This window comes from Cydia splendana, chromosome 20, assembly GCF_910591565.1.
Source record: "Cydia splendana chromosome 20, ilCydSple1.2, whole genome shotgun sequence".
NCBI lineage: Eukaryota > Metazoa > Arthropoda > Insecta > Lepidoptera > Tortricidae > Cydia > Cydia splendana.
This window is the reverse complement of record NC_085979.1, coordinates 9676368-9689876: the sequence shown is the minus strand read 5'-3', so window position 1 is coordinate 9689876 and position 13509 is coordinate 9676368. Positions and strand designations below refer to the sequence as shown.

At 37.3% G+C, this 13509-nt stretch overlaps 1 protein-coding gene and 1 long non-coding RNA gene across 4 annotated transcripts in view; one reads left to right on the top strand and one right to left on the bottom strand.

Annotated features, from left to right (window-relative positions):
- The window catches only part of LOC134800861 (uncharacterized), a 176467-nt gene extending 171667 nt beyond the window's left edge, over nt 1–4800 (top strand). Inside the window, exon 2 of the long non-coding RNA XR_010145565.1 lies at nt 4591–4800. This is a non-coding gene — a long non-coding RNA (uncharacterized LOC134800861). The remainder of the gene's footprint in view (nt 1–4590) is intronic.
- LOC134800718 (protein DEK) overlaps nt 1–13509 on the bottom strand; it is a 31665-nt gene that overhangs the window by 17302 nt on the left and 854 nt on the right. For 2 of the 3 annotated variants that reach the window (XR_010145558.1, XM_063773232.1), the window contains exons 2-4: nt 11698–11848; nt 1646–1749; nt 67–165 (exon numbers count right to left, since the gene is read on the bottom strand). Coding sequence is in view for 2 of the 3 variants with exons in the window: in XM_063773232.1 (XP_063629302.1) it covers nt 67–165; nt 1646–1749; nt 11698–11848 (354 nt within the window). In the remaining variant the exon portion in view is untranslated. The remainder of the gene's footprint in view (nt 1–66; nt 166–1645; nt 1750–11697; nt 11849–13509) is intronic. The other variant, XM_063773233.1, reaches the window with a different exon arrangement.

The following is a 13509-nucleotide window of genomic DNA, read 5'->3' as shown; positions in this document are numbered from 1 at the left end:
GGATCGTGGTCATCGGTGGATGTGGATGCTAAAAAGGTATATGTATGCATATATTTAAATCCATACCTCTTTCTTAGCCTTCTTCTTGGGTGGGGGTTTTTTAGTGCTCTTGTTTTCTTTCACGTCATCCTTCTCGTCGTCATCGTGTGTTTCCCCGTTTTCTTCCTGCGATGCAAATTATATCGTCAACTCTACTCTAAAAACGTCTGCTAAGTTGACAAGCCGATAATAATCGTTTGTCCCTTTCCGACGTATTGGTATGATGGAAAGGGACAAACGATTATTATCGGCTTGTCAACTTTAGCAGACGTTTATGAATAAGAGGGTCAGACTACAGTGCCATATTAAATATGAAAACGACTCACTCACGTTTCTTCAAGTCGAACATTACTCGAGATATTAGCTCACAAGCAAGCATGGTTAGATAGGTTAGCCAACGCGAAAGCTCGTCGTTATAGAGCAATTTACGACTTAAAAACTGTGAATCTTTTTAGGGTTCCGTACCCAAAGGGTAAAACGGGACCCTATTACCAGAGATACATATAACTCCGTATAAGATAAATAAAGTCTAAGAAAAAAACGTGGCTCGGACGGCCAAGAAAAAGTCATTCTCGAATAGATGGCGCCATTACCTTTGGCCTATTCTCAGCTAGATGGCGTTAACGACACCGCTTGGTATTTAACAGTTTTAACACATATCAGTGAAGGAACATGGGTCAGTATGGAACAATAAAAATTAAGAATCATTTATCCGTAAGCATATTTTAATTATTTTATACATTTTCAATTTTATTTTAAGTTTTAATCGTGTGTCGATAGATGGCAGTAAATGTACCGTGACTACAAAATTGACAATGACAGGACCCCTCTATACTATCTATTCTTTTTGCTATTACTAAGACTCCGCTGTCCGTCCGTCTGTCACCAGGCTGTATCTCACGAACCGTGATAGCTAGACAGTTGAAATTTTCACAGATGATGTATTTCTGTTGCCGCTATAACAACAAATACTAAAAAGTACGGAACCCTCGGTGGGCGAGTCCGACTCGCACTTTTCCGGTTTTTTTTTTAATATATATCATTAAGTAAGTTGTAAACGTATGTGAGTCTGTCGGCGGCAGATCGTAATGTTGCTGTGTAATGTTTAGACGGTAGTCATATTAAACCAATAGATAGACAGGATAGGTGGATGGGGTCCCTTTGTTTGGCATAGTTTTAAGTCATAATGTATTATTTGTCATATTATCATTAGTCATAATTCTGAAACCGTCCACTTTCCAGGATTTTCGTAAGGTTATCCTATGTTAGGTTAGGTTTGTTTTATGGCAATCCTGAAAAGTTACGCGTTTCTGAGAAAAACAAATTATGACTAACGAAAATGCGGACAAACCACACATTATGACTTAAAACTTTTTAGGAAACAATAGAGACCCAGGATAGGTTCGTTAGGTTGCTTCAGATGCCCGAAGGGCAAACTGTCCCGGCTCCCAGCCCTAGCGGGGCTCCGTCAACTCAGGGAACGAGACAATGATTTTCACGTTTCACGATATGTCTCGGAATTTCACGATGTGCCTGATCTAACGATCGGCTGCCGATATGTCTTTGAAATAAATCAATGATATAAAAAACTATTTGATGAAAATACCTTTTTTACATCGCCATCTGCTTTCGCGTCTCTCTTCTCGTTTTTGGAGTCATCTCCGCCCGCGTCATCTTCCTTCCCATTGGCCGTTGTGCTTTTGGCGTCGCCTGTACCGAAGGAAAACGTTATAAAGACAGATGTCAATACGCTACATTACCTATACTCTGTATCTTTAGGTATTTAAATAAAAGTAAAAAAATCTACCCTCAAAACAACTTTGCTATGAGATTCTCGTCTTATCTCTTTCCGCATTTATATAATAAATTAGTAAAAATCTGCGATATAAGGCACTGTGATTTACCTGAAGCAAAAAAGCAAATCAAACCCCTACTATTTTCTTGGAGTTATGATGAGTCAGAGGACATCTAGAAATGACTATAGTTAGTTATAGACTTCAACATTATTTTGCGTCAGATCCCAAAAGATGAATAACATGCACGGCTACTCTTCTTCTCTTCTGTTTGTCGTAGGTAATACGTACATACATACATACTCACATACATACACACATACCTTCACATAAACACTTTCACTTCACAGTCATTTAATAAAAAATCTTAGTTTTTAATTTTAATGTACCTAGATTTAATAATAAATCTTATTTGGCTTAGATCCCGTCACAGGCTAAGCCTAGTGTGGGGATCACTGTAGTACTTCACCTATGTAACATCCAAACTATGAAATAAATATGTTTTGAATTTTGAATTTAAATAGCTCCTTAAACCAGTTGAGGGTAGAAGAAAACATTACATGATCAAATAATGTAGGTTAAAGTCGGGTCGTTCAGTGACAGATCCAGGCGGTTTTGTAATTGGTCGGTTAACTAACAAATGTTATAACTACCCGAAAATTTACAAATTGTTTGTTTACTTTTACTTAAATACCTAAAGATTCAGACTTCAAGGGCGTCCGCTAGTTGGCGCGGAGCACGGAGCGGGTGAGCGCGTTAAAGATAACCGCAAATTTTCGTTAAGAGTGTGTAATATTGTGACAGCCTACCTACCGTATCCATAATAAACAACTTACGATATTTTCAATACGTTTAACAGGATTTGTGTATTTTTCCTATTTCCGTTTAAGTCTTAGAGCTTTTAGTAACTGGAGGCGTCTGTCATTTTCTGTACGAAACAGTCTGCCGATTTTTGCGGGGGAGGGGACGTCAAATGTATTGCTACTTCTACATGATTTATACGTAACGTACAAATAGCCATGTCAGTCCATACAAAAGTTTGCACAATTGTGCAAGTGTTTCGGCAGAGGGGTAAGTTCTTAAAGGCGACTCCGGTTATTAAATGCTCTAAGGTTTAAGTATTACCCTACCTATGCTTGTTCAATAATTTTGTAAGCCATACATTTCGATTAAAACGAGGAACCTTAGGCATTACGGTAGAACATCTAAACCTAGTGAATGATGGTGAGAGAGAGAGGTATGGAAGAAAAAGACATGCTGCGCCGACCCCAAATGAATGGGATAAGGGCAAGCGAATGATGATGATCTAAACCTAAGACCTAAGTGTCCTAACTTAAAAAGAAAATTGACATCACGCCTATATTTAGAACTTACGAAATAATAGAGCTATCTATGTAAAATAGAAAACGATCGGCATATTAAATAACCGCATAAATATTCTTCTCTAACTAACCTTGAATTTAAATAATTTAAGTAATAAACGAAACCGGTAGTACTTCGCGCACTAGTAACCTAGTGTTAGGAAACGATATTCGTATCCGGGTATAATATTATGAAGGTTGCCGTGCGTCAGGATTTCCCCTGAAATGTCAGGGTTTTTGATAATTTATCAGGATTGCGGGGAGACTTGGCGAACATCAGAGTTTTTTAGAGAAATACAAATGAGCAACTTGACCGTTTTGTCAATACATATTAGGCCGCGGAGTGGACGCACGCGGGGCGCGACGTGGTGAGCGGCAAAATGGGGTATTACTGCAATGTTCTGCCGCCAAAGTGCAGCACTAAGCTTGCTAGTAAACCATAGAGTAACTTATACATCCTCCTCCTTGCTTCGTACTCCTCAGTGCTGAGGGTCGTGACCTCCTAGTGGAGCACATGATTCCGGATTGCAAATTTCCAGCCTGTCCGATCCCTTGCGACTTCCAAGGCATCATGGACCTTCATGGATAGCGATTTGCTAATCTGGTCGGACCATCGCGTTGGACTGCGGCCTCTTCTCTTTCCTTCCACTTACCTACAACTTATACATACTGTGCCTTAAACTGTTTTTTAACAAGTTTTCACAGACAATAAAACATGACATTGATGCATCAAGGCGGTTTGTTAACAAGTTATCTCAGTTATCTGCCTCTTTAACGCTCGAATATGCAAGAGTGATAGAGAGGTTAGATAACGAAGTTTCGATTTTCTTGTTTCGCGGTAGACTCCCAGATTGTGATGGATAGTGGTAGTGGCGCCCCCTACGCAGAGTTTTGCGTAATATTCCCAATTTAAGGACGTTTGTACATTTGGTAGAGCACAATGCAATGTTGATTTACCGCTTGCGTCCAGTCTGCGGGCCTACTTGTCTATCGTGATATTCGTGATACTTGTATATTAACAACTGTCAATATTTTATAGCAATTCTACGCCAGCTTTATTGAATGAAACCGGTTTAATCAAATGGTTTTTAGCGAACTTCAGTAATTTTAAATTTAAGACTTATTGCTTGGTGCAGGGGGGCAATTTAGACTGCGGGATAGTTAAAAGTAATCGCAATATCTTCCATATTTTACATTATGAACTTGACGACCGGTCTGGCCTAGTGGGTAGTGACCCTGCCTGTGATGGCTCCTCTACACGATGGGCCAACGCTGGCCACTCCAAGGGACGCAGCCATGCTGTAGAATGAGATAGCAATATCACTTGCTCCCTCTAACGCATAAATGCGTCCCTTGGAGTGGCCAGCGTTAGCCTATCGTGTAGAGGAGCCATGAAGCCGATGGTGCTGGGTTCGAATCCTGGCAAGGGCATTTATTTGTGTGATGAACACAGATATTTGTTCCCGAGTCATGGGTGTTTTCTATGTATTTAAGTATTTATAAATATGTATATATTATATATATCGTTGTCTAAGTACCCACAACACAAGCCTTATTGAGCTTACTGTGGGACTTGGTCAATTTGTGTAATAAAGTCTTATAATATTTATTTATTTAACTAGTTACTAGAGTCACACACAAGACATATTTTTCGCTATGTGGACATGGCATTCTAGTTAATAATGTAAAACATGGAAGACATTTCGATTAGTTTAAATTACACCGCAGTCTAAATTACCCCCCTGCACCTTATACTTGTAAAGTCCTTGTTTAATAAGGGTCTCCCCAGATATATCGACGCGCATTCGGCAAAAGCCGATAGGAAAAAGCTTTATGTCCACGCAATAAGAGCCAAAAAGTCTTCGTTCGGCTCGGCTCGCATCGGTCGGCGCCTGCCGACGCGTCGACGGCTTTTTCGCTCTTATTGCGTGGACGTCTTATTAATGGTACAATAGCTAAATAAATCCTTGATTTTCCCATTTATTCCATAATGCAATATACATATTACAGAAACCCATTTTCTTATACATGTATATTGTATTGTATTTTATTAGTTTTTGTTGATCAAATGCCTGAAAAACAAACATGATGATGAATTGTTACAAACACGGGCCTGACACCAAAAAAGTGTACACAGTGACATTATGTTACCCCACATTATTGTGAACCAAATCTAGGTAACACAACTGGGTGCCTATCCAAGATGCCAATCGCTCGCTCCGTAGCGAAAAATACGGTAATATGTCTCTATCACTCCTTCATATTAGTACGACGGAGACATTAGCATGTCGTTGGCTATGGAGCAAACGGTTGGCATCTTGGCTAGGCACCCTGGCAAGAAATAAATATATTTTTTTTAATTCGAAACCAGGTTATTATTATTATTATTATAGCCTCATTTATTCCTTAATACATTAAAAATATAGTACATAACAATAACAATTCGTAGATAATTTCACATGCAAAATTAGTCTAGATTTACAGTCCATTTTGATAGTAAGTAAATTTAAATAATTATCTAATCTAATTCATTAAAGTTTTTTGTTTTTTATTATTAATATTCAATATATGTCATGCAGTTTAATTAAATTTAAATTATTTATGTATAATTTGAGTTTGCATTAAGGACCTCTCTTCGAGTGAAGGCCTCCTCCATATTATTCCATACATCTCTATCGTTAGCTTTGTTCATCCAGTCTTTGCCAGCTACTTTGTTTATTTCGTCTATCCATCGCTGCCTTGGTCTTGCTCTCTTTCGTTTATGTTGTGGTCCTGGCCAAGTAGTCACTTTGTATGTCCATTTCTGTTTGCTCATGCGTGCTACATGACCAGCCCATCTCCATTTCTGTTTTTTACAATGTTCCAAGGCGTCTATTACATTTGTTGTTTTTCTGATATCTGTGTTTCGTTTCCTGTCTCTCCTTTTAATATTTAAGATACTCCTTTCCATAGCTCTTTGGCATACTTGTAACTTATTGTTTATAGTATTATTGAATATCCAGGTTTGGCTGCCATATGACAGACATGGAAGTATACAGGTGTCTAGTACTTTTTTCTTAAGCTTTATAGGAAGGTTTGATTTCAACACTTCTTTATAACTCCAGAATTTACTCCATGTAATATTTATTCGCCTGTTTATTTCGTCGTAGTGTCTTGATTTAGTAAATGCTAATTGTTTACCCAAATAAATATAATCCTGTACATATTCTAGTTTGGTCGTGTTGACGTCGTTGATGGGTATTTTTATAGAGTTAGTCATGATTTTAGTTTTTGTGGCATTTAACTCTAGTCCTATTTCTTGGCTGACTTTATGAAGTTCGCAAACCATTTTTTCTAATTGTACTGCTGTTTCCGAGAAGAGAACGATGTCGTCGGCGAACCTCAAATTGCTCAGAAAATTGCCTTTTATGTTTAAACCTCTCTGTTTCCAGTCAAGTTTTTTCATAATACTTTCAAGAACAGTAATGAAAATTCTAGGCGAGAGCGGGTCTCCCTGTCTAACTCCTCTGCAGATTTTGATTTCAGAGCCTTTAGTTTCCATTTTTACACAAGATACACTCTTGCTATATATATCTTTTATAAGCTCTATAGTCTCGTACGGTACGTCACATTCATATAAAGCTGTCCACATGCTTTTGTGAGATATGGAATCGAATGCTTTCGCATAGTCGATAAAAGCTAAGTAAAGCGGACTTTGGTGTTCTTCATATTTTTCTATGATTTGCTCTAGCGCATGGATGTGGTCCGTTGTCGAAAAGCTTTTTCTAAAACCAGCTTGTTCTGGTGGTTGATGTTTTTCAGTGTATTTTGCTAGGTGTTCTTCGAGACAAGACGCAAATAATTTATACATATTCGGTTGTAAGCTGATAGGTCTGTAATTATTTATATTGGCCGGGTCGCCCTTTTTGTACAACAATATTATATCTGACTTTGCCCAGTCGGTGGGTATTTTTCTATCATCTAGGATCTTGTTAAACAAGTTTGTTAAGTGAGGGGCTAGCAGAAACTTGCCTATTTTTATTGCCTCGTTTGGAATACCGTCCGGTCCATGACTTTTGTCCTGTTTTAGTCTATCTATTTTTTTCATAATTTCAGAATCAGAGAATCTGTCTAAAGTTGTAGAGTTATTGGCGATGGGTTCAATTTCCTCTTGGTAGTTATCTCGCGATGAGTAGAGATTTTTATAAAACAATGTGGCAGTCTCTATTATTTTTGATCTTGAGAAAGTCTTTTTATTGGTAGAGTTGGTAGAGTTTTCATTTAGGCAAGGAATCCATTGTTTGGTACTTTTCAGCGCTTTGTACCCTTTTTTCAAGCTGCCTGATGAGGTAAGGTGATTTTCTAATATTTTTATCCTATACTCTTGATGTTTTTTCTTGATAAGTCTATGTATATGTTTATATAAGTAGCTGCGCTCCTCCTTTTCTTCTTTTGTCAATTTTTTCTTAGTTGTTAGTTCATGTCTTCTTGTTATTAGTTGTTTTATATCTTCCGTTATAACACTGTATTTTTTCAAAGGTTCATTTTGAGTGCAGTTAAGGCTCTCTGATATACATTTTTTGAAAATGTTGTAAAAGGACTCTACATCTGCGCATTTGTCTAAGTTGGCTGTGTTAATTTTTTTACTTAAAGTTTGAAGGAAGTTTTGCTTATCTTCTGGTGTAATTAATTTAGATTTAGTACTTCTGTAGTTAGCTCTACTTTTCCTTAGCTTTGACATAACGATTGTACTTCTTATAAATCGATGATCGCTGGGGAATGATAGACTGTTTAATATTTCAATATTAGTGACATTTTCTTTGTGATTAGTCAGTATGTAATCTATTTGACTTTTTCGTTTTTTTGGGGATAACCATGTCCACATGTTTTTCGTATTTTTCTTGAAGAGGCTATTTAGAATGAACTGGTTATTTTCCCAGCAAAACTGTAGAAGCCTTTCTCCTCTATTGTCTCTTTTCCCGTAGCAGTAGTTACCAAGGATTCTTTCTTCTCCAGCCAGACGTTGTCCGACGCGCGCATTGAAATCTCCTAGTATAATTTGGTGATGGTAGCATTGTCGACGGGCTAGTTGGAGTTGATTGTAAAATTCGTTTATTTCTTGTTCGGTTGATTCTGCAGTTGGCGCGTAGACCTGGATTATTGACAATGTTTCGCTGTCGAATTTAAGGTTCAAAATACATATTCTTTCTGTTAGTGCGATAAAACTCTCTATGTTTAATTTATACTTCTTCTTTATGAGAAATCCGACTCCATAATGACCTTTGGTCTCGCCATAGGAGCAGAATATATGCTCATCATCCTCTTCTATGTTATATCCAGTTCTTCTAATTTCAGCTAAACCGATAATATCATACTTAATATTTTTAATTGCTTGTTTAAAATCCATTAATCTTTCACTTGATAAAAGAGATCTCGCGTTGTAGGTACATATGTAGAGTTGTTGGAATGGAGGGTTTTGGTCTTTCGCCCCCGCGGTGACCGGCCGTGGTGGGGGTGATCGTGGAGAGGTCGCCTTATGTCAATATTTTTTCGAGTTACTACTTTGGTTAGATGTTGTAGGTTCGTTGCTTTTGATGGTGGTAGAGGGTGAGGGTGGGGGTGGTGAGGTGTATGTAGATGCATCTGTGTTTGCATGTTGACCTCTAATCATGTACTGTTCGATATTTTGTTTCTTTGGTGGTTTCCTGTTACTGTTGGAGTTTGAACTAGATTTATCGTGCGTCTCTGGGGACTCTGGTAAAGGTCTTAGTTCTTGCACCTCCCTGTTTTTTCCCCAAACGCCTCACTTCTTCTATATATCGAAACCAGGTTAACGTTTCTAATACTTTAGGCACCTTCTTGATGGTCTAGATCGGCGGTCGGCAACCTGCGGCCCGCGGGCCGCATGCGGCTCGTGAAACTGTCACTTGCGGCCTGCGAGCCTCTCTGGCTATGTAATATTGAGAAACGACAATGTCTGATAAAGTCATAAATATTAACAAAGTGCGGCCCGCGTCAACCTACTCATCGTTAAGATCCAATAGGAGTGGTCATTTCTCCATACAAACGTACTCCTCGTTTACCTCCGTGGTTTTTGAAGCTAGAGCAATGATTTTTTCAACACAGATTAATATTGTCAATATCTGTGTCGGACCGTTTTGCTTTTTTTGATATTTTTGTTTTTTAAGGCGCTAGAGCCCTTCAAAAATGGCAAAAATGGCCTAATTGACTATGCCGCAATGAGAGGTGTGGCATTCAAAACTGATATCAATAAGCCAAAAAATCAAAACGGTCCGACACAGATAATTTCATAATCATTTAGATTTCCAAATTTGGTTACGATTGGTTAAGTTTTGGAGGAGGAAACAGAGGAGTACGAAACCTCGATTTTTGAGATTTTTACGCAGGATTTTTCGCCTTGTCCTTATCGCACTACTTTTAGGTGCCGCTTCCGTTAGCGAGACGGGTATATTTACCTAAAATATTTAAAACTCAGCTCCTGTTTCGTCTTAACTACGCTACTAAAACTACGCAAAAAAAGGTTGCCGACCGCTGGTCTAGATCATAAAGGTGCGCCCAGATTGAACGCGCACAGCGCTCACAGCACACGCTGCAGATACTTTACTACGATATGCGCGCGAACTGTGTGTTCCTTTTGTTTGTTGAATTGAAGTTTTGTTTCCTACACTTATCCAAGAATTTTGTTGGTAATATTAAATATTATTTATAGTATTTGTAAGTCTCTATATATTGAATACTGTACCAAAAGTTTGCGTAAATTGCATTAGCCAATGTGAAAAAAAAGCATTTTTATGAAAAATTTAAATAAATCATATCTCAAAAAATAACAAAGATAGGAAGTTGAAACTTACAGGAAATAATACTTGTCATAAGGGCTTTTAATAAAAAAATTACAGTAAACATTTGGTGAAAGGGCCGCTTTTCCATGTAAACACGGCTACGCTCTTTAGCTTCCAAGCTTTTAGCTTGTAAAAAAAATGTTAAAATATAAGGTAAAATAGCTGAGACGAAACTGAGCTTTCCTCGTGTTAGCGTGCTTTATGACACGTTTTTTTAAGACACGCTTTTTAGGGTTCCGTACCCAAAAGGTAAAACGGGACCCTATTATTAAGACTTCGCTGTCCGTCCGTCCGTCCGTCTGTCTGTCACCAGGCTGTATCTCACGAACCGTGATAGCTAGACAGTTGAAATTTTCACAGATGATGTATTTCTGTTGCCGCTATAACAACAAATACTAATAAAAACAGAATAAAATAAAGATTTAAATGGGGCTCCCATACAACAAACGTGATTTTTGACCAAAGTTAAGCAACGTCGGGCGTGGTTAGTACTTGGATGGGTGACCGTTTTTTTTTTGCATTTTTTTCCGTTTTTTTTTTCATTATGGTACGGAACCCTTCGTGCGCGAGTCCGACTCGCACTTGCCCGGTTTTTTTATAAGTTTTTGGGACCTAAGAGAGGTTTCTTTTTCATACTTTTTAACCGCCTTCAAAAAAAAGGTTCTTTGTTAACAATTGTTAATAAAAATTAACACTTATGAAGTTGCACTTGGTTAAAACTTTTTCAACCTAGTAATTATGTTATAATGAGGTGTTTTAAAGTGTGTCAAGTATAAGGAAAATATAATTAATGATGATCAGTTCATGACGCAAATGATGATAATGAGAGGACAGACATTCTCTGATGACAACATTCAAAAATGTTTTCCCTTAGAACAAACACAAACATAATGAGTAAAGGATGATTTTCATTTGTCCTATTAATGATGTTGTCAATTCTGTATTAGACAGACATCAGTTACTTTAAAAAAATTACTGCTTCCGGCCTGACTTGAACCCAGAATGAACTCTCAACTCACACAACTCCCCGGTTGTGAGTTCAAATCTCATCTGAGGCAGTGTTTTTTTCCTTTCAAACATTCTGCTTCATTGCTGTATCTACTGAGAACTAAGATTTATACTTTTGATATACAGGGTGTCCCAGAACTACCACGTCACAGTGACACCAGAGGTAGGTCAACTTAAGAGGAACCAACCTAACCAGCTTAACATGACCCCAGTAAAAGTTGCATGGATTTCGAGTTATGTATTAGAGAATTTTCCCTTTTAACATTTTTAGTACAAAGGGGAATTTTTTTTATTTTATTTCGGTAATAACTCGAAAACCGTGCAACTTTTACTGGGGTCATGTTAGGCTGGTTCGGTTCCTCTTGAGTTGACCTACCTCCGGTGTCACTGTGACGTGGTAGTTCTGGGACACCCTGTATATTTTGATTGAGTTTTGGTGATTTTGGTCAACAATAAGTATAAAAAATACTTTTTGAAACTGACCACATTTTTTCATCCTTACTATTTCCTTGCAACTGTGTTCCAAGCTATAAATTTGTTTTTTTTTTATGATAAATCTAGTAATTTAGGTCAAATGAAAACCACCCGCAGTTAGTATCCCACACAGGTTAAGTGCAATGTAGATGAACAGGCCGACCCAACACATACAACTCTGACCTTCAATAGTATCTTTATTGGGCGCGTCGCTTGGTTGATCTACATCGGTGTTACCTGCGGCCTGGTCGGGGACCGACTCACCCTTGGAGTCTTGAGACGACTCGTCTTCTGTTGTATGCCCGTCGCCGGCTGTGGACTTCTTGTCTTCATCCTGTATATAAAAATGTGGTTAGAATAAGCAAATATTTACAAGGGAGAAATAGCAACATCAGATATAAGACTATAAAGTTCAGGATATAACTAGAAAGATAAGAAGACAAAAATGGAAATGGGCTGGTCACATGGTTAGAGGAAAAGACAAATGGAGCAAACTAGTCACGCAAAGCTACCCAAGAGATGGAAACAGAAAGAAAACTAGACCAAAAAGAAGGTGGGACGACGACATAAGACAGGTCGGAGGAACAACTTGGGGTAGAGTGGCCATAGACAGGCCAGAATGGAGAAGATTGGAGGAGGGCTTTGCCACCTGGCAAACGGACACACAAAAATTGAAAAAAGTGAAATATATGAATAAAAGAAGAAATGTATTGTCCGACTATTAAGGCTAAACAATAATAAAAATATAAGGGAAGAATGGGACATTAATTAAGAAACTGTAAAATATTTCGTAAAATTACGTTTCTGGCAATTAATTGCAAATAAGATTTAATACTAATTGCGATATAAAATACTTTAGTACCGAGTTGGTAAAACAAATATCACATACCTCGCTGATAATATTAAGGATTTTTAAGTAAGCAGAGTAACATTAAATCAAGAATATGTGCGAAGTTTTCAACCAAAAGGTATGTATCACATTGTTGGTTGTTGATAAGGTTGGTTTCATGTTGAAGCTATAAGGAAATAGCGCCTTATTCACAACCAACAATGAGTACCCTTTTGGTTGAGAATGGCACATTTAACCACAGTTGGAATTTTTATTAAGGTGTCCAAATATTACATTACCTACAATGTAAAAAGTTGTTACTATACTAACATTGGTAGCTTTGGAATTATTTCCTCATACGTATTTGTGCTAAATTGTTTGTACCTATTTTAAATCCTGACTGTATGTACCATCAGGCTCCACGATTATTGCGCCATTTAGGGTCCTAGCTAAATTGGTTGTTCAATAATTAAGCTATAGAATTTCCAATTTAGCAAGCACCCTAAATGGCATAACAATCCTGCGCGGTGACTGTACATTATGTTATTTCACTTTGAAAGGGGCAATTTTTTTATGTGTTTAGTATTATTCATCTAACATGGGATTTTAATGTGCAGTTTAATCAGTGATTCATAATATGTAGTGGTTATAATATGATTAGATTGACTTATTTGACCATAATCATAATGCCTAGAAATGGGAAATTAGACTTATGTTATTAAAATGACATATTTTTTATTCAGAGATTGTGGCATTGAAAATATCAATCTGGTGATATTGTGAGTTGCTAATAGGTATTTCACATTTCCTGTACAGTATTATTACTTTACAAGGAAAAATTTTACACTAAATACTTTTATTTTAAAATATCACCAATTCATACATAATTTTTATGGTATAATGGTAATTTTTGAGAAAATTTCGCATACAAAATATGAATTTCTCATATAGTTTGTACAAGAAAACTGTTCTTGGTATAAAAATACAACTTCTCCTTGCAATATTTCACTTATTTAATCAAATAAACATTAAAACGCTATTTCCAATTCATATGTAAAATTACAATTCAGAAATTTCAGTCGGCAAATCTGCGACTGAAGTTCCAAGCGTTAGTTCGAATTCCCGCCATTTGAATTTGGACCTTACTACATAAGCGTAAGGTTCAT